The sequence below is a fragment of the Rissa tridactyla genome, chromosome 9 (genome assembly GCF_028500815.1).
Source record: "Rissa tridactyla isolate bRisTri1 chromosome 9, bRisTri1.patW.cur.20221130, whole genome shotgun sequence".
Lineage (NCBI taxonomy): Eukaryota > Metazoa > Chordata > Aves > Charadriiformes > Laridae > Rissa > Rissa tridactyla.
Genome location: NC_071474.1, coordinates 7,644,432 through 7,665,458, shown reverse-complemented (window position 1 = coordinate 7,665,458; position 21,027 = coordinate 7,644,432). Strand labels below are relative to the sequence as shown.

At 48.0% G+C, this 21,027-nt stretch overlaps 1 protein-coding gene across 1 annotated transcript in view; it reads left to right on the top strand.

The window, feature by feature from the left end:
• Positions 1–21,027, top strand: part of SLCO3A1 (solute carrier organic anion transporter family member 3A1) — a 151,775-nt gene that overhangs the window by 105,985 nt on the left and 24,763 nt on the right. Inside the window, exons 3-4 of the mRNA XM_054214194.1 lie at positions 9,657–9,755; positions 12,725–12,988. Coding sequence (XP_054070169.1) covers positions 9,657–9,755; positions 12,725–12,988 — 363 coding nt within the window. The remainder of the gene's footprint in view (positions 1–9,656; positions 9,756–12,724; positions 12,989–21,027) is intronic.

Below are 21,027 nucleotides of genomic sequence, written 5' to 3'. Positions count from 1 at the left end.
GTTATGGTGGAATCAATGAAAAGAGCTCAGAACCAAACTTCAGATGTTTGTTTTAATGCATTTTGTGACCCTGACTACTAAAGCATTGCATAATATTCGTGCATCTTGCAACACTTCCCAAGGAGGGACTAGCCTTTGCTAAAAAGTGGAAAAAAGTTGAGGTGCAGTGAACGGTCCTTGGGAAGGTCGTGGCTGAGCAGGGACTTGGTCTCTCACTACCCTGGGGAGTGCCAGGACACCCTTCCCAGTCTCTGGCATCACTTGAGCAACGCTAAATAGATGTCCCCATCTGAGGGGTCTACTGGTTTTGAGCTCCTGAAGGCTGGGGGCAAAACTAACAAATAATGTGTGTGCTACTGTACAGATGGCAGAGCCCCCCCACCTCAACCTCTTCCCCCCTCCCCACCTCATCTCATACTGGTTCAGGGCTAGAACCGCTTTGATCCCCATCAGAACAAAGACTACGCATTAAAGTGAATTATCCCAAAGTTGCTCCTCATTAATCGACAGCTGCAGGCACTTGGAAACATCTGTCAGGATTGTTTGAACATTCCCTTCGCTTCAGCGGTTGCACTGAGGAAGCAGAACAAATCAAAACATGCCGTCGGACCAACACCACCTATTTGAGTTTCCCACAGTTGATGGCGGTGGTGCAAATCAGCGGGAGCGATAAGGGAGCGGGAGGTGGTGATGGGCGCCTGGTTATGTAGACAAGGAGTCGAGCGGCGGGAAAAATTATGTCTTTCCATGATAAATGAGGTTAGCCATCTCCAGGAAAGCTGGGAAGGAAAGACTGGGGGCTCAGCGTTGTTGCTGGGCTCTGCGGGAATGCAGGCATCCCTGCGCCCGCGGGGGAGCGGGGCAGCTCGTGGGCACGCTGTCTGCTGGGGAGGACAGGCAACAGCAGATGACTCCGATGGGTTTTGCCACAGGAAGAAGCCATCTGGCTAGGAAACAGCCTGTCCCTACCCTTACTGTGCGTTTTCGAGGTTACGTCAACTCATGGAAATCGGAGAAAACCCACTGAAGCGATGGGCTCTGCCCACTGGGCGCGAGCGCAGAAGCCTTTATCTCAAGCCCTTGAGGGCCAGTACCTTGCGTGCAGGGGAATGCAGCATCTCCAGTCCGTACTGCTGCGCCTCTGACTCCCGAGTCTGTGCTGGGGTGGTGTCTCTTTAAGGGCAGGTCGCAGAGCACATGAACTACGGTATTCCAGTAATCCCTTCACATCGCCCGCCCAGCCCTCCACGCAGCGGGAAATGTGGGACAAGCAGGGTTTTGAGATTATCTTGTGCTCTGTAGAGACAGTTCCCTTTGTGCTTTTAGAAGGAGCTCACTCTGGCATCAGGCAGGGGGCTGGGGATGATATCCCGGTGGGATGCTGTCCCGTGTCTACAGCAGCATTCCCAGGGCTACAGCAGTGCGTGTGTGTGCTCTGCCCTCCTCCGTGTACCCCATGCGGGCATTTTTTCGACAGTCGCTGAACCACCTGGTTGCTGTTATCCTTGGCAGAGATCACATTTCACTCCCTGATCCATTCCTCCATGGGGATGTAGTTCCTTGATGGGATGACGGTGCTAGCTTTGCAACACAGGCAGTTTCCCACATCTTCCAAACTGATCAGCTTTCTACCCACCAAAGCTGTCCCTTGGGGTGGTGCAAAGGGGAAGAGGCATTGCTTTGGCCATGTGCTTTGCTCCTTAGGAGCTCAGTGCACAACCTCCTACATCCTTAATTTCATGGAAATGCTAAGGCAGGAGTACCCTGGTTCATGGGGACCGTGAGCCCAGCAGATATCAGCCACATCTCCACGGCTAAATCAAACAGGATCCTCTGCTACACCAGGTGTTTGCTCAGGTTTGGTCCTAGAAGAGTGACCCGAGTTGATGTGGAAAATAGTAAGCAGTATTTTTGAGAAGCGTCTGGGTGACTTAAGCAAACTTGGAATGTGATTCCAAGTTCATGGAGGCGATTCTCACGGTGCTTTCCAGGGCTTTATTGGCAGAGGGTTGCTTTGCATGGGAGCTTTGTATCTGAATTTTTCCAAAGTGCGTCACGAACAACTCTCCTTCCTCGTAGGATCAAATAAATCCTCACTTTGGGAACAGTTGGAGCATGACTTCTCTTGCTGATGCTGGCTCTTGGGACAGGCAGCAGGACTCTTTTGATAGCAGGACTTTGGGAAGTAAGTGGGCAGGGCCCACGGGGACTGTGATTCAGCTCCATACCCAGCTCCATCCTGCAGCTGGGAACACTGGGGAAACGTTGACGTTTCTCGGTGTAACCTCCCATCCTTTTTTCTCTCCCTCAGCTCTCCAAAGTAAGTGCTTCTCAATGGCATCTCAGTCTGCCGCTTGGTAAGGTCGGGAAGGTTGGTAACCCTTGGGCTCAGCGTGTGTTCGCAGTGGTGACTGGAGCTCAGGAAGGTGTGCTCAAGGCAGGCGATAAACCGGTTAGCGCAAATAAAAATAACAGTTCAGTGCTGGCAGCAGGATGCCTGTGTGGAGCTGCGAGCTGGGTCCTCAGTGCTAGGTGGATTCTTGGGGACCAAGCTGAGATGCTCACTCAATCGCTTATCTCCAAAAATTGGGCTTTAAGTTGAACGTTAGACACATGGCTCCCAACGCAGAAAAGCATGAAGAAGGTTGCCGTGCTGGTAACCTGGAGGTGGCACTGATTCTTGGCTGGGATATTTGATGTTTGGACTGGTTTGATATCGAGGCAGACAAGGACAGAAGCCTTCAACGCCTTTGGGGATAAACTCTTGGTTTAGCACCTTCTCCTATGTTCCTAAGCCAGTTTCTTTGAAGCCAAAGAGCTTGGTTCAGGTATGTTCCTGAAGCAGGCCTTAACTTGTGTCTGAACGTTGTGGGGAGTCAGTCAGAAATATGTATCCTGCTGTTATACATTATCGTATAGTCTATTTTTGGGCAAAATAAATGGCAGATGCTGGTAATGCTTCATATCAGGACTTCGGAGGAATGTGCGACAGGACAAGATGACAGCTTAACATGACTTTTTCATTTTCGTATTTCTCCACGTTATGGGGTACTTCTGACATTCCTACCACTATTCACTAAATCGCCTTACAAAGTGCATCAGTTCCTTTATAAAGCAAAAGAAAACCCAGACTCCTGACCATTCTGCTTCAGGGTTTCGTGTGAAGAAACGAGGGCTGTAAGTAGAAGAGGAGGACAGACATAGGAAACTGTATTAGAAGGGGATTGGGAAGTAGAAATGGGGGTGTGATAGGAAACGTGTGACTTCAGTAAGAGGAATGGCTCCTGCTCTGACAGCCCTGTGTGCTGTCCCACCGTGGGAGATGCTCTTCTCCTCCTCCTGTCTCACCTACCCAGCTCACCTTCGCCTGGTGCTTGTTGGCAGCTCTCCAAAACAAATCTCCTTGCATCCTCAGCTCCTGGTGGGGCTCAGGCTTTGAAGCAAAGTGGCTTGGTGTTCTTCATCTGCCCGCATTTTTTTTTTCTCAGCCCGTGACTGTGTGCTGAACCTGTTCTTATTCCCCGGCGAGCTGTACCTGCGATGCCTCCTTGCTGCGCCCTGGCCAGGCTGGCAAGCCTTGCTGCATCTCCCTCGATGTCTTCTTTCCAGCCAGGAGGGTTTCTGCTGGGAGTTGCTGTCCCCACTTAATTCGTTACAGAGATCGAGTTGATGCTTTGCCCATTTCACGCTGCAAACAACACAAGTTTGCTCGTGTTTCAGGATCCTGTTGCTGCTGGAAAGCAACTTGGATCGCCAAGGGACAGCTCTTTATTACCGAAATATTGACATCCTTTATCCCTGTCTTTGCAACTTATTTCTTGTGCACTTTGCATGACTGACTGAGCATCCCTGTGCTACCACTGATGTAGTGGTACCTGCTGCTGCTCCTTCCCTTTGCTCTAATGGAAAACTGCATTATCAGTCCTGGCCCTTACTAGCGATAAAATCCCATCACAGAATGTCAGATCTAATACTCCTCTCTGTCCCAGTCCTTTCCTCAGCCTCTGGAAAATGTCTGTTAGTTGACAGGACAAAGTAGAATTTGGCAAGTGGTTCCATTTGAAAAGACTGGGAGGAAAAAATTTCTGATTCCTCAGTCCAGCCTGGCTTGCTTCTTTTTGGTTTTTTCCTCGGCCTTTTTGGGGCCAAGGAGGGTTGTGAAGGCGATAGAGCAGGAAAGCTGAAAATTATTAGCTGTTTTCAAAATGAAATGTAATTGCGCTTTAAAAGGGCCCAAACTTCTTGGCCTCTTCTCCCAAGGGAATAACGACAGGACCAGAGGAAATGGTATGAAGCTGCAGCAGGGGAGATTTAGATTAGATATTAGGAAGAATTACTTTACTGAAAGAGTGGTCAGGCACTGGAACAACCTGCCCAGGGAGGGGGTTGAGTCACCATCCCTGGAGGTATTTAAGAAACATGTAGACATGGCTCTTCAGGGCATGCTCTAGTGCCCAAGATTATTGGTTTGTGGTGGGGTGTTGTGTGTGGGGTTGTGGGTGTGGAGTTTAGTAGGTGGGTGCTTTTTTTTGTGTGTGTGTTTTTTTTTTTTTATGTGGTTGGACTCGATGATCTCAGAGGTCCCTTCCAACCACTAAGATTCTGTGATTCTGTGAAACTGAAGTGAGTTATCAAACAAAATGTTTGAATTGTCCCAAAGCAAGGTCTTTTTTTGTCTTTTTCTTTTTTTTTAATTCACAGCTCTTGACTTATTTCTAAGAATTGCCATAATCTGGAAAGAATAAAAAAAAAACATTCTAAGATTCAAAGTAAAAAAAAAAAAAAAAAAACAACAACCCACCAAATGGCATAAAGGAGAAAATTTCTACTATTTTTCATTGGTCTGTGTAGGGGAAAAGAAAAGCCCCATTCCTCCTTGAAACATTGGATGCAGGATGAAGCACAGACCCTTTGAGGAGGCTCAGCCAGCCTTACAGAGCAAGAAGCATTTGATTGCAAGGCGGTAGTGGACGTTTTCCCATCCTCCTCACAAGGAGGATATTTGTTACTGGATGTGCTGCTCTGAGCAACAGAAATAACTTTTAAGCTGAAAATGAAAGAGAAGAGGCTGCAATATCCTATACCGATCACCAGTTACGCTGCTATCAACGGGACTTTCACAAGAGACTGATGAAGCCAGGATTAGACCTTTGATCTGTTTGCTGTTGCTATTATGCCCTCTGATCTAAAAGTTAGAGGGGAACATGGGAAAAGACCCAACAAGTAGCGTTAAAGCCATCCACAAGTTTAGCGCATCTTTATCCTTAGCAGCAACCCCAGGACTGAGAAAAGGGGTTTTGCTAGACCTCCGTCTGTACTAAGGAGCAGCTCCGTGGTTGCATGACTGGGTGGATGATGTGGAAAGTGTTTTCCTAATAACGAGGGTGATTTGCAATCGTGCAGAATTTCTCGAAAGAGGAAGGATGTCTTAAACTAATTCTAACCTGCGTAATTTCCTCTTGAGCGCTCGATTCCACATAAATGTTCGACCACAGGCATATCGCAATTGCCTCATCGCCTAATTCTTGTGACCGGTGATGTGCTTCATTGATCCTTGAGCATGGTCCGGCTCTGTACATGCCCTAGATTATCCATTGTGACAGTCCATGCCTTGTTTTTTTCCAAAACCTCCTTGACTTGTGAGATAAGAGTGTAAAATACTGTTACTGCAACAGTAGCATTTTGTTGGAGTACCGAAAAAAGGTATCAAAAGGGGCAGGGGCTGAGCCAGTTGTTTTCTTGATTTTAGGACAAACTACAGAAATAGTAAAAACACAATTAACACAAGGGTTTCTTAAGCTAGCCTAGAGGTGAATAATAATTTAATACCTTATCCTAAGATCTTAGATACCTGTTTCCCTGTTGAGTGGATGCTCTATCCCACATTGCCCTCTAGCGAGGACATTTCAGAGTGAACGATGCCTTCCAGTTTGTAGCCACCAGGATACGAAATGTGGTATTTTAATAACTGAGGCCGTGGCTTGTGTCTGAAGTGGTGGTTTGCCATGCGATATGAATAGTGCGAGGAGGGGCAGCATCTACCTGCTGCAGGTGCCGGTGCATGTACCTGCACTGGCCACAGCTTTTGTGACATTTGCTTTTTGTTTGAGCTAACTGCCTCTGCAAGCATCTCCCTGCTCTAATGGATCACTAGCCAAAGGTCCCTGCTTTCTTCTGCTTTGGAAAAAGGGGAAAATGTTCCCTGGGGGTTTTTTGGTGAAGCATGATCTTTTTCCACGTTCTTTGTCTTACCCTTTGCTCCGTGAAACGCACTTCATTTCTGTGGTTTTGCCTGTATACACACGGTCTGACAACCCTGCCTGTGGTTTGGAGGTCATCAGGGGACAAACTTCTGTCCCTCTTCAACCTAACACTGCTACATCCAAAGGTGTTGCCTGAAGGGTTAGAACTGGTCCTTGTCCTTCTGCCTGCTCAGCCACATGAGCCGGCACTGGTGACAAATGACAATTTTGGTGTGATCCCTGTTTTCCGGGGAAAATACTTACAAAATGCCCTCAACCTGCAACAGATTTAAAAAAAGAAAAAAAGGAAAACACCTATCTGCTGCCCGTGGAGAGCAGGTCATGCCTGATTCATCCTGTCCTCAAGGTCTTAAACCAACCCTGCCGTGCCCAGGGTTGCTGCCCTCTCCTGGGTTGTGGGTGCCCTGAATCAGCTGTCTGTGGCCACAAAGTCCTTTTATTTGCACACACAGGTCCCATGTGGGCAATAGCACAGCAGTTCAGCAGCTCCTTGGTGCCTGTAGGAACCTATGGCAGCCCGGGGTGCTTCGGGTGCTCACAGCAACCTTCCCTTGGAGAGGGTCATCCCTGTGGATGTGAACCCTCAGGCAGTTCTGGGGGAACAGGTTTCTCTGCCCATGCCCCCTGCAGTGCTGGGTACCAGGGTCAGGGCTGAGGATCCAGGGCTGGGAAAGAGGGGGTGTTCAGGTCTGCTTGGGTTTTCCTTCTCCTTATTCCTTCTGGGGTGGGGAAGTAAGAGCAGAGCAATGTCCAGAGTCCTGCTGAAATCCAAGGGCTCCTCATCCAAAACATGGGCTCTGTTTGTCACTGCCCCAGGCACAGCTCCAAGCAATGTGAGGCCCAGTGTGTCCTTATGTGCTTGACCATAATTACATAGAAATTCCTAATTAGCGTCCAGCCATCAAAGATTAACTTGGTCTTTGATGGTCAGCTTGTTCATCAAATAGCCATGGCCATTCCTCTGCTAGATGCTGTCTGTTTAAGCTCTTCGACTAAAAACTCAACAGTTTTAGAACGGTTTGTTCTAAAAGCTGTGATTTCCTGCATGGACACAGCCAAAGGGCGCAGCCTGATTGCCTGGGTGGGTGTTGGGTGGGTGGTAGGTGGGTGAAGACAGCACCCTGCCATCGTTGCCATCCTCCCAGGGGCAGCGGGACCTGATCCTGTTTGGGGAGCCAGGGGTGGCTGCACTGTCACCCAGCCCGTTCCACATGGCACTCGTGGGTTGAATGACAGACACTAATGCCATCTAGTGACCGAAAGAAATAGGCCGTGGATATTTTATAAAATGCCACTGGAAGTTTTATAGGCCCGAGTGAGGCAGGCCTTGGGGGCTGGGAAGGAGGGAGATGGTGCGGGGTGTGCTGGGAAAAGAAGTCCCTTTTCCCTGTTCTCCCGACCTACCTCTTCCCTCATTTCACATCCCACAAAGTGCTTCTGCAGGTGACCAGGGACTGGGATCTCCCACGTGAGGCTTTATAGGTCCCTGGGGGAGCAAGGCACGGGCTTCCTAAGCAGCTCAGTTGATCGGGGAGCACAAATTCCCCAACTTTCTGCTGGATCGCGGAGCACAAACCCAGTGCCTGGGGACAAGGTGACTGCGGGAGGGGAGGTGGCTTGCTCCACGGCTGGCGTGGACATCACGGGCAGAGTCCCTGAGGACCAATGTAGCCAGCAGCACGGGCTGCGACGCGGTGCCGTTGCTGCAGCTTTGAGCTGAGCTGAGACGGGGCGGGGGACGGCAGCTTCTGCCACTGTCCTGACAGGGGTTACTCGTTACCTTGGCTCATACGACCTGACACTTTTTTCCTCCCACAACGTTTGTTTCTCCCTCTTGCTTCTGTAGGTGGTAGCCATGAAGGTATTGAGTTTCTGCGCAAGGCCTTGAGTTTCTGCGCAAGTGGCTGGCTGGAGACGCCATTGCTTTGTACCTAGTTGCTTTGTACCTAGTATCCAGACAAGTCACTGTGTCACAAACCTGGAGGAATTAGTTTGCACTCTGCATTTTAAAAATAAAGGTGAAGTTGTTTCTGACCATACTCACTTATTCTGCTCAGCCAAGCTGTCATCGGCAGGTGCGGTTTGCCTCGCGTAGGGCTGGGGGTCTCCTGGGAATATTTTGCAGCTTTGATCATTTCTCCAACTCCTGAGAAATGCACGGAGAGAGAACTTGGGAATTAAAAGTTTCCAGTTAAGAAACTTGAGGGCTGAGATAGCTGTGATGAAGTGCATTATGAATGTACCGAGAAGCCAGGCAGCACCCCCAGAGAGATTTGGAGAGAGATGTGGGATGTACCCCACTGTCGAAGGAGAGCGAGAGAAGCACCCAGATGCGAATAAGCCCCTTCATGGGACGTTTCTGAAGTGTGGCAACACCAAGACTGGTACTGGCACAGGCTGGCACATCCCTGGCCGAGGGTCCCAAAGAGCCACCCCCTCACAGCACACATGAATCCATCACCAATGCTTGGACCCAGAGCTAAGGAGCAGCTGCTGCTCTGCTCTGTGCTGCTCAGACCTGCTCGCGCTTTTTTCAGGAAGCCATTTACAAGGGTCATTGGGACATTCTTCTTGTTTTTCTTATCCCGAATGTGGAAGTACCAAATACGTTCCCATTGTCTAATTTACAGGTGTTTTTTTTTGTTATCTTTGCTGCTTCTTTTTCTGCATTAGCCTCGTGTCCCCCTGCCTTTCTGCCCTGGATAATCGGGAGTTGGCAGGGTGCCTGTAGCGTTCCTGTTTCAGGGCCAAAATGGGAGTGAGAATAAATGCTTCTAAATACTGTGTTGAAGCAAATAAGTAATTTACTTATAATAGCTCTTCGCCTGGCATTACATTGGCAATTTCACGCAGGTTTTGCAGGAGGAACGAGCAGTTGGAGAGGTTGGAAGGGCTGTGCGCCTTGGGGAATGTTTGCCGTGTGGGTATGATGGGGAGTGCTCCTACTTGTGTAAAGGGACTTTATCCAGCAATCTGTGACAACTCTGCATTTTATAGATTTGCTGGTCCTAAATTCTGCAAATATCCATGTCTGTCAGGAATTTAGCTGGAGGTGGCAAAGGTAAAGACGTCCCCATGGGGAGAAGGCAGGTCGATTTTACCTTGTGCTTTTGAGTAAGACATCTTTTAGAGCAGCCAGCCGACCACAACACAGTATACGTCCACACTGTTTTCTCAGCTCAATAGGAATCCTTCAGCAATATCACAGCTCCATCTATTCTTTTTTCTGAAGAGAGATGGAAGCAAAAAGCATTTAGGGTGCTCTTTTGCCTGAAGCACTCGACATGGAGACATATTCCTATCTATTTGGCATCTTGCAGGAGACAAACGGAACAACTTGCAATGAATTAACCTGAGCTTAGCACTAATTTTCTGTTTTCTCTCTCCTTGTAGGGATCCTGTTTACGATGCTGGTATTTGGACCAGCCTGTGGATTTATCTTGGGCTCCTTCTGTACCAAAATCTATGTGGATGCTGTCTTCATTGACACAAGTAAGGAGAACTGGGTTTGGTTTCCAGTCATGTTAGCGTTGTATCAGCAGGACAAAAATGTTGATGCTCACAAGCTGGAAACTGCTTCTCATTTCATCTTGAGCACCTCTTGCATGTATGGGTGTCACTTTTAGAGGAGTTTTATGACTCACATTCAAAAGTTTTCAATTCTGTCCCAATAGATAACAGGTTCATAGTGGCTAAAATTCGTTTCCTTCTCTGGGCTTTTCTACGGGGAGATGAGTTTCAGCCTGGCTCTTAGAGGACAACTTAAAATATCACCATGGCAGGGGGGGCTCCTATGCCAGGGGAGCTGTGTCCAGAGCGTGGGATGAAATCTGGAGAGCTGCCATCCCCAGGACCTGGGAGGACCATCCTGGCTCTCTGATGGAGGCACACCAGTCAGACCCCTGCCCAGCAGCTTCTGTCAATGGCCCTGTATGGATGGACAGGTTCAGTCCCACGGCATTCTTGCTTTTCCCCAGAGCGGTGCTAATTATTGCTCACCTTGGCTCCGCGCTTGGGTTAAAGCGAATTGTTTGCAGATTGTCTTTTTGTTTATTCAGAAAAAAATCTGCAAATTCTTTTATTGCTCCCTGCACTGTGTGCTCTTTGCCATTAGAGGGCAATGTGTAACAGGCTATTCTCCACTGCTCCCCAAGCCCTTTGGCTATGCAAACGCATGTTTCATTCTTTTCCCTCAGTTGTTCAGATGCATTTTCTACAGTTTTCAGCTCCATCTGATCCCACAGGCTCTCATCCTGCTGCAGGGGTGTTTTCCGGTTTGAGGGTGCATTCCAGTTCTGTGATGTTGCGAATACATCTTCACGGGATGCGGTTGGGTGGAGTTGAACCTTGCAGGACTCGGAACAGAGTTGTGCAAATCTGGAGAAGTGCAACTGCCCTTTCTTGGTTTTACATGTACATGGCAGCTGAAGAAATCTAAATGATATCAAACAAACGGAAAAGAAGTACCTTTTTTTGATGGCTGAGACTTAACTGCGGCTTGATCAAACACCGCATTGGCCCCTTTTCATTCCTTGTCTTTAGCAAAGATACGCCAAAGACTCGCTTGGTCCTGTAGGCAGAGGAGCTTGTTTGAACCCTGTTACGTATTTGACCATTAAGTATAAATCACTCCGAAATATGAATGTGCAGAAGAAAATACTCCTCACCACAGGGTATTGAAAGTTTGAAAATGGGTTTAAAAACAATTGGACGAGTTTATAGAAGAAGACACGAAGAAGACACCAAATCTAGCTTAGACAGCCCCTGAGCCACAAATAGCCAGAATTAAAAGGAATAATGTCAGGAACGTGGTGACTTTATTCTTGTGTACTTTCTGGACATCTGCAACTGGTTACCACCAGAGGCAAGATGCTGGCCTAGCTAAAAAAAGTTAATTTGATTGCGATCTGGCCATTTTTAATATAAGGCATGACTCTGTATTTACATCTCAAAAAGCCCCAGACAAATACGGAGCCACGGAGGAGAACGGTGGAGCGTTATGGCTGAGAAGCCTGCTGTGGCACAGCAGGTCACAGGGAGAGTATAGTGCTTTCCAGCTGCAGGTCCAGCTGGCTTTGGCCGTGGTCCATCACTGTCTTGCGAAGCCTGGGGCACACGTGGCCTCTGCCTATTTTTGTATGGGAAAGAGTTTCCCCGCAGCTCGAGATGGCATGAATAGACGGAGCTCCAGACGGTGAGCCCCATCCTGCTCCCTGTTTTGGGCAGGAGGTGCAGAGTGCCAGGGCATGGTGCTGCACCGCCCTCCATACAGGACCTATTTTAGGAAGGGGATATGAGGAAGCTCTTGGTTTACACGGCTCTTCACGTGGCTGTGTTCCCAAAAGCCTGAAAAAAAATGCACTTGAGACAGGAGGAAATAACAGCAGAAGAATCCAATCCCTCCAAAACGCTGTTTTTCAAACTTTATATATATTTGAGAACTACGTGTTATTTTCCCTAAGGAGAAAAGAGTTTCCTTCCGTCTCTGCTTGAGAGACAACTTGATTGCCTCACTTGAGACAGATTTTTCAGAGTGGCGGTAACCAGACAGGCGTCATGAATGGAGGAGCTTGTTATTCCAGCCACACGGACCCAGGTCTCCCCCAAGAGTCAGCTCCAGCACTGGGCACCCTTCGCCGGCTCGTGTGAGGCAGCTGTTTGGAACACAGTTTCTTCTCTCCTGTTGCTTATTTTTATTCCCCTCAACTGACTCCAGAGCCTTCTTTTTCCTTATCTCAGCTGAGTGATGGTCTACAGGATACTCTTGCCTTTTACTTTGCTTTTCTTTATTTTCTGATGATTTCTTCACCTTTCTGAGCCCATTTGATGCAGCGAGTGGGTTTCTTTTCCAATATTTAGGGCTGTTTCACCCTCCACACAGTCACAGTTGCCCATAAAGCCCGAATGCCCATCTCTCCTTTGCTGAAAAGGGTTGTGAATTCAAAGCAGGGAGAGCACGGACCTCCTGAAAAAAAAAAAGGGTAAACCAGGATGGAGATGCAATGTCCTTGTCTGTGCTGTTTCTTCTCCATTGCGCGTCTTTGTGCTAATAGGTATGTCAGCTGTGTGTGCACATTTGGCACACTTGGGACAGTGATGTCCAAAACCCTCGTATCATCACGTGGGCCACGGGCTGGTACATGGCAGCTTCCTAGAGCTGGGAAGGCCAAAGACACTGGAGAGAAGGATTACAGGGTGTTGCAGAAGCCACATGTACCATCTACATAGACAAGGTGACGGGTTGCTTGTCCTAAGGACCTCTTGGATGTGGAGGTCGTTGTGCACTGGTGGCTCACACGATATGGGTGTGGGGTGCACTGTGGTCTCCACCTTGTACCTGGGAGCCCCTCACCAGCCGACACAGCCCCCAACAACCATCTTACAGCCTACAGGGTCATTAACTCTGTTGTCTTCCCCTCCCTGTGGCTGAACCACTGACGTGTGTGTGTGTGCCCTTGCAGGTAAGCTGGACATCACCCCAGATGACCCTCGGTGGATTGGCGCGTGGTGGGGAGGCTTCCTGCTGTGTGGTGCCTTACTCTTCTTCTCGTCCCTGCCGATGTTCGGGTTCCCGCAGTCCTTGCCGCCACGGCCGGAGCACGCCGGGGAGAGCGAGCAGGCCATGCTTCCCGAGAGGGACTACGAGAGACCCAAGCCGAGCAACGGGGTCCTGCGGCACGCGCTGGACGGGGAGAGCAGCACGACCTGCTTCCAGCAGCTGCGAGGTGACACACTGGCTCTTGTCACGTTTTCTGTGCGAGTCAGCAGTAGGTTAACAGCTGGTTATATTGGTCTTATAATTGGTCTCTGATCTGGGCTATCTGCCTCTACCCCCAAAAAAATCCCCAAAACCCCTCAGTATCCTGAAATTTCAGTCCCTAGCTTCTAATTACCTCTGGCATTGTCCTCATTTTCAAGAGAGACTTTGTTCCACTTGAAAGGTTTGGGTTTTTTTTAAACTACAAAGCTTCAGGAATGCACGATAGTCCTGTAGAGTTGATAAAAAAAAAAGGAAGGGGAACACAGTTGCCAAAGCAATTTATGAACTTCTCTCCAGTCTACTGTTCTCCTCCTCTCTGCCTTCTGAAACGGAGAGCGAACCAGCAAGAGTGGTTAAAAGAAATTGGGAGCTCCCAGCATCTGAGCTGCAGCTTAGTGCAATCGTCCCAGTGATGCTGGGAGACACTGCCGCTTTTAAACTGGGATGGGGAAGAGGTAGATTCCAGCCCAGAAGAGCAGCGAAGTGGCAGGGCAGAATGTGGCTTGTAGCAAATCAGACTAGAAAAACCCCACGTTGTGTGATGGAAATGGACCTGGCTCTAATTAAGGTCAGTTAAGGATCCGGCATTTTGTGGGAGAGTGTGGGCGGAAATCCTTTCCGTAGGCTGCACTAGAAAATCCTTCATCTGAGATGGTGGTTCCGTAGCACTGGTGGTTGCTTCCCACTCTCTGTCACTGTGGCAGAGCGGGTTTCATTGCTGCCTAATGCATTTTGATAAATGAGGACAAAATCACTTACTCTCTGTTCAGTCACCTTAATTGGGAATTGAATGAGGTGCGGGTGGGAAGAAAAAAGAGCCTTCGAGGGAAAAAAGTGTTTTCTTAAATATAAAAATGCCTTGAGTAGTTGATGTGGATGTTCATTAAGGGGAGGTCAAAGATGTGAAATTTTGACTTGATGAGAAAATTCAAAAGAAAGGTAAAAGGATGAAATGTTTGAAAACTTGTCAGTAAAATTAATTTCTTCATCCTCGTTGCAAGGATTTTCTCAGGTTTGAGGAATAGGCTTTTCCCATGGTATAATTCTGTGGCTTTTGTCATGGACTCACCAGAGCGTCTGCTTCTGGCCACTGAGTTTTCGGAATAGGCACTGGAAATGTTTGCAGGTTTTCATATAGAAAAATGAAAGACTGTGGCATATCCCTGCTGCGTGGAGAGGCAGCAGTTCTGCGCGAGGGCGGTGCGGAGCAAGCTGAGCTTCTAACACTCAAGGAGGCCATGGAGGGGTGTTCCTAGAGCATCTATTGCTCATTGAAATAGAGAAATTAAACTGCCACACCCATATGCTTCAAAGTAGTGATTACATCAGGAGGCACCAGAGCCTTCCACCTTAGCCTTCGCATTGCAGGTAACCCCATTGCAGATCAGTCAGTGTGCCAGAGGCTGAAGATGGACTTTGAAATACAATTTACATCACATCAAATAAGACAGGGAATGACCTTTTTAGTTATGCCTTTGAGGCTGTCACAGACGACACGGTGTTGGTAGCTGACGTCTCCTTTGAAGTCCCTAGCCGCTATTGTCACAGTCGGAACGTGGTCAAGAGTCGTTGTTTGCTCAGGTGCCCACCTGGAGGAGATTTTTGGACACGTACCACAAGGGAAGGCAAATGTGCCTCACGAGCAGTGTTCAAGGCGGTGGGTTCATCTTGCTGTGTATATACATCATTTTGCCAGCAGCTGAAAAATATATTTGTGTTCCTATGTGGCAGGACCTTGTATCCTTAATCTATTCGTTGATTGTAGGAAGTTTCCTTTGGAGAAAGTTTGACTGTTTAGCCTTTTGCCTAGGATAAAAAGGACTGCTTGAAAATATTTTTGTGCATACGCTCTGGGCTTTAGGGTTTGCATGTTTGTGAAGCTGAACATGAAGGATGTACCGGTATGTGGTGTTGGGGGTAGAAATGATCATCAGGGTTTGTGTGCCCATAACTTTGACTCCTTTTTAGCAAGTGTTATCTCTGCAGTTTGCTCCTGCGCAGGCGTGTGCCCAGGAGCACATGGACATAAGTCCATGTCTGCGTGGAGGTATGGGATTGTCCATCTCTTGCGCACAGTGTAGGGAGGAAGGGTTGTTTCTCTGGATCGATCATGGAAACACGCAGTGTATCAGCAGTGCATCCTCAGAGGCTGAACTGAGTCTCCTTGGCTATTGAAGGGGTTTGATTATTATTTTATTTTATTTTATTTTTTTCAAGCCTGTTGCAAGTGAGAGGACATGGCAGGGGAGGAAGCGGGGTGGTGTCAGTTAGAGACACGCTCCCAGCTGGGTCACGGCTGTCAGCTGGTGAAATGGCATGGCTGGCACGGGGGAGGATGCTCGAGACGCTACAAGATCTGCTGAAAGACAGTGAGATGCAGGGCTGGGTGAGATCTCTTGGCTTTCTCTAGCCTTAGCATGCAGAAGAGCTAGGACTAATATAAAAGCAACCTGCTCAAAGTGTCGAAAGGTCTTTTACGTCTCTATCGAGGTCTAAAGAGGAGGGAGGGCACAGCTTTTGGGAAGCCATGGCATCTCTTCCAGTGGGAAATTTCATGCCAGGAAAAGAAGCATTCTTAGGAGGTGCATTGAACTTGGAGCGAAAACCGTGCCTTTGAAGGGCACGAGGTGAAGAGGCAATCAAAGCAGCAGAGGCGGCAGGTGGCTTCCACAGCAGCTCTGCACAGGGGCATGGTGGCTCAGGCCAGAAAGCTTTGGGACAGTGCTGGGAGGTGCTTATTGTTGCTAAACTGGCATATGAATGCTGCACCGCTTTACCCGATTAGTATTTCAGTTACGCAACGCAAATCCATTTGGGAGCGCAGGGAAGCGAAGGATTAATAGCGGGGAGAGGATGGATAAATGCTGCCATTGCTCTCTGCTCTCGGCTGGCAGCCTGACAGGGTTGTTCCAGCCCCGCGCAATCCGTATGGTCTGTGAAAGCCCCTCGGGCGTGGGCGGCGGCAGTCCTCGCTTGTCCTGGGGGCACGGCTGTGCTTTCCTACCTCCGGTCTGCCTTGGGGACCTCTCTGCTATTCAAGGCTGGGGACGATGCTCGGCTGTGTCGGGGCACTGTGCCCTCTGCTCCTGTCTGGCCGGCATCTGCCCTCTGGCTCGGTGTTAACACGCTGCCTCTAACCCACCACCTGCTCCAGGACGTGCTTGGAAATATTTTGTTAAAATAATTTTTGGTTTTCGTACAGAAATGTCATTTCTACTGAATTGAGCGGTCAGTTCTGATGAAATTTGGTTTCAAAATGCTTCCTTGGCTTTATCTTTAACACCCCTGAAACATTCTGCTCTAAATGCATTTTGTTTTGCAATGATTTAAACCAGAAATTCATTACATTCTGCCTGTCTAGTGAGAGAGATTAAAAACCTAAAAGGATTGAAATTGATATGGAATCCTTCAGGTTTGGAGAGAGAAGCTCATTCACAAGGAATTAAAAGAAAACTCACTGTGGAATTAAATGAATTTCAAAAGTGCAAATTCCCTAGATTTGGAAACATTTTGGTTTCTGTCCAGCTTCATTTCCAAGAGCGTAGGAGAGCTGGGATGTACAGCTGACAGCTGTCTTGTCTTCTGTTCCGTTCTTCCTGCTCTCTGTACCAATCTGGTGAATACCTAGAGAGGGAGCTGCTCTGAATCCTGGATTTTTCTCCCCAAAAGTGCTCTCTGGGAGCAGACATGTAGTGCTGGGCCAGAAGCTCCCAGCTCTGCAGGGCACTCCCAGGCCATGGAGAGCCTGTAGTCCTCGGTGGAAGCTCATAGGATTGAGCGGGATTAATGGCTAACATGAGTAGTTTTAAACTCATGACTCTAACGAGTGATAGTCACAACCTCTTGGAGAGGGTCCCATCTGTACCTTTGTTCATGGCCAGAGCAGTAAGTCTTTGGCCCAGATCTAAGATGGGTACCAAGACCTTAATGCCTTTTTGGATTTGGGTCTTGGCTCCCTACCAACATCTAAAAGGCTTGCTCAGAAATCCTTATCTTAGGTAAGGGGATGGCGGGCAGTCATAAAAGGCCCCATGTCAGGTCCTGTCAGTCTCCTAATTTCCTTTGGCTTGGATTTCTTGAGGGTGAAGGCTTTGTTGGCAGGTTCTTCTTGGCTGTTTCAAAGCCAGCGTCCGTGTTATCAGAAGCTTTCATTAATTCAGAAAGACCTTCAACCTGTGCACTTCAGGGCAGAAGCTGAGCAGCAGCTGAGGTCAGGCAGAGCGTGTCTGTCTCCAAAAAGATACTGTGCCTTGCCATCACCTCCATGACACGGGTGAGGGAGGTTTATGTCCCCCTCAGAAGTCGAGCAAAGGTGGTTGCTGGAGGCAAGATGATAAACTAGAAGGACCTGCTTTCCATGCATGAGAACATTACTGTTGCTTCAAGCTTGTATCTGTCAAGAAGACTTTTTCACATAGGTGTCATCCTTTTCCATCATATCCTTTGTGATACTGATTTTGCCAAAGCCACATGGACTTTGGCATATTAAACTCACCTGAGATATCTTCAGCACCTCTTGCCTTACTCCATCTTATCTTTTATAGGAGCTGCTTCTTTCCAGGATGTATTTTCTTCTTCCTGCCTGCACTATTTTCTTCATCCCCTATTCCTCAAGCCAGGTGGAGATTTTGCCTTTTGTTTTCTATTCAGATCTGAGGCTTGCTGCCTACGTTGCTATTAGAAAGTAGTATTTTGGCTCGACACTACGTTTCACCTTTCCCTCACCGCACTGTCCTAGGTGGACTGGGCTGTAAACCTCCCTCTAATTTATTACTTTGCTTTCTGTGTTCCTCATCTTTACTGCAAATTGAAAACATGTCTCTGTAGGGTGCTCCAACTGGAAAAAGGGGCCTTGGTGATTGTAATGTTCCAAACAATTCATTTCAAGCACCAACGTGATGATTATAGTTTGTCGTTTCTGGAGAGTAGTTAAACCTCATGTAATGAGGTTGCCAATTATCCCTGGTACTCCCCGATGTTTAGTGACAAATCAAAGCTACTTGGTGTACATAAGTGTGTTTACTTGTCAAGCCCATGGTCTGTCACCCACAGCTGGCCCCACAGCAGGAGATAGGTTGGGGTGTTTGATGCTTTGGCACGGGTGTTACTTGGGGTGTTGAAAGGTGGTAAGCCGAGGGATTGGCAGGGGTTTTGGAGAGCTTTGGGACATCCTCCTGGGCCCCTTCCAACCTACGGATGATGCTATGACCAACGCTGCATGTGGATGGTCTGAAGAGTTGAGTTTTAAGTACTTCAGCAGTGAAAAGAGGCTGAGGTTTCTTGTTCTTCTCAGTGTTTCTTGCCATGGCAATGAGAATCACTTTTCTGCCATCGTTTCTGTAGTGTATTGGGTGCTTTGGGATAAGGATGTTAAATGAGCTGGTCCTCCTGAGTGTGGTGGGAGGGTGAGTCTTTCTGTGCCGTGTCTGATACAGCTCGTGGGTTCTCCAAGTAGATTTTTGGGACTCTTTTGAATGTGAAAGACCTTTGCCTTTTCCTATTTGGCGAATGGGCTTCAACCTCAGATTCATAGCTCCAAAGTGCTGCTACAAAGCATTCAGCTAACCTCTGGGCCAAAAAGGTGCAGAGTAGCATTTATGTGACTCTTGCTGGGATTGGCTCCAGTGAAGAAGCACTGTTCTTAGCTGTTACGTTCTCCGGGGCTTTACTGTCCCACATCAGACATTTTCCATTCCCCCTTCATACCCAGCGCCATATGCCAGGGAGCTGAAAGCACGTCACTCTAGTCTATTGAGAGACTTTTAAACTTCACTGCTGACTTTTAATCTTGTTCCCAGAGGTATTTCACCCCAAGAAGTGAGACAGATAAGGCAGCAGCAGGTGTCAAATGATTCATCTTAACGGGTACCAGTAGCAAGATGAAAGGATGTTCGTTTCTATGGGGAGCCTGCTGTCATTTCCCTTAGAAAATGAAAGGGAACGAGCCGAGAAGATGGTGGAGGCTCCCAGGCGTTGCCTGTGTTGCCTCTGCACTCTGCACTGGGCTTTGTGTTATAACCTCCAGCTGGTACAGGGCCCTGTTGCAGTAGAAAGTGGTCAAACATGCAGTGGAGGACAGGATCCATCCCAGAAATCTCACACCCGGATGCACAGGGAGGAGAAGCAATGATGAAGTGATGGGGCTTGGAGCCCAACACTGCCAGGGAAAGCAGTCACGAGAGCCTCCTCTCTTGGGTGAGGTGGTGCAATTACTCTTAAAAATTTTTGCTGTCCATCCCCAAATACGAAGGACGGATTTTGACGTCGGTAATGCATGATGGTTGGATACCAGCCTTGCCAACTTCAGAAATAAATGTCCATGATCTTTAACTCCCTCCTGCAGAAGACAGGCTGTCATTATTTGGTGGATGAAGTTAGAGGTAGACCTTTGTGTCTTTGCATTTGAATTGGCACAAAGCTACATCTCGAGGAATTCATTAATCTCGAACAAACTGAACTCCAGAGGCACAACAGGCATTAATACCTTAAATATGGCTTTTCAAGCTCAGCGCTGCCAAGTCCACCTTTGCATTTTCCCTCTTTTTCCTGGCAAGAAGGGGAAATTCTGTAGGTGGCCACCAAAGAACTGAAGGAGGCAGCAGGTGGCTTCTGAGATCTATCCATGTCTGAATCCCCCCATCCCCCTTCCTCCCTCGCAGTATTTTTTTTCTCTTCATTTTTTTTCCCCCTGTTCTACTAAAAAATGCTATGCCTCCTGCACCTTCATTATCCAGCAAATCCTCAGGAAGCAAAAATTTTATTCAGCATGAAGAAACATTTGTGATATAAAGAGACCAGAAACTGTGGAGTGGCCCCTTCCAAAAAGGTTAGATCAAACCTAATTATAAGACACACCCCTCCCCAAAGAAAGAACCAAAGGGACCCAAGCAGAATCTGACAAAGAGCTGTGCATTCTACTTGCTGAGGCCATTGCAATTAGATTTTGCACCAAAAAAAGCCCTAAGAAGAAACAGAAGCCAACACCAGAGAAATCTGTCACCTGCCAGGCCCTGGTACACCATAGGGGATGTGGGGGATGGATTCTCAAAATGCAAATAGGGGTCCATTGAGGCTTCACTACACTTCAGTGAGGTAATTTTCAAACTTAATGATTTTCACATTTAATTCAGGGAGAAATTAGTCATCAGGTATCGAGACAAAGCAAGGCTCTCTTCTGTACTGGGATGCTCTCCTCTTCAAGCTGTGTTATCTCGGCAATAATTAAAATGTTCGCTGAAGTAGAAAATGTGCTATCTGATTCATTAGCCAGATTTCCCTTTGTAAGGTAACTCTTGTTTGCTTATCAGAAATAGAGACGGGCTTGAAGAAGAGGCTTCCGGACACTAATAATTCGGGAGGGAGGAGCCAAGGGATCATGAAATTAAAGCAAGTGTGTTCTCAGCATGTCCTCTTCCACCTTTGCAGCCACCAAAGCTGGTAGGGTCTGAATGGAAGGCGTCACTTGGCTGGTGAAGCTCTGGGTTACGGGAACACGTAGGTTAACATGCCCGTCCCAGGCATGAGGTCCCTTATGCCCATGGGTGGCCGTGGCCCCACGCTAAGCAGGAGAATTTCAGATTGTACCCAGATGTACTGCAAGAAGGTGTCCCTCAGCAAGTGAGACAGTGTTACATGGGAATAAGAAAATGAAGGACATCTGGATGGCAGGAGAAGGAAAGGCCAAGTGTGAGCTGGGTTAGCTTGTGTCTGAAAGCTTGCAAGAATTTGTGCAGAGCTGAGTAAAGCACTCATGACGCCCATCGGCTGGCTCAGCATTGTTCATGGGGAGCAGGTAGGGAAAGGAGAAGGAAAAGGAAAATGCGAGGTTTTGATTGTCTTTCCTATGGGGCAAACAAAAGCAATACTGGCAAACGCACATCCTTTAAGATTTCAAAATCATCTGTAAGATGTAAACATACTTTTTGTGCCCTCCTGGTAACTGAATCTTTAGATGACACTGTTCTGGTATTTCACACTTTGCCACATTTCAACCAGCTTGTCTGT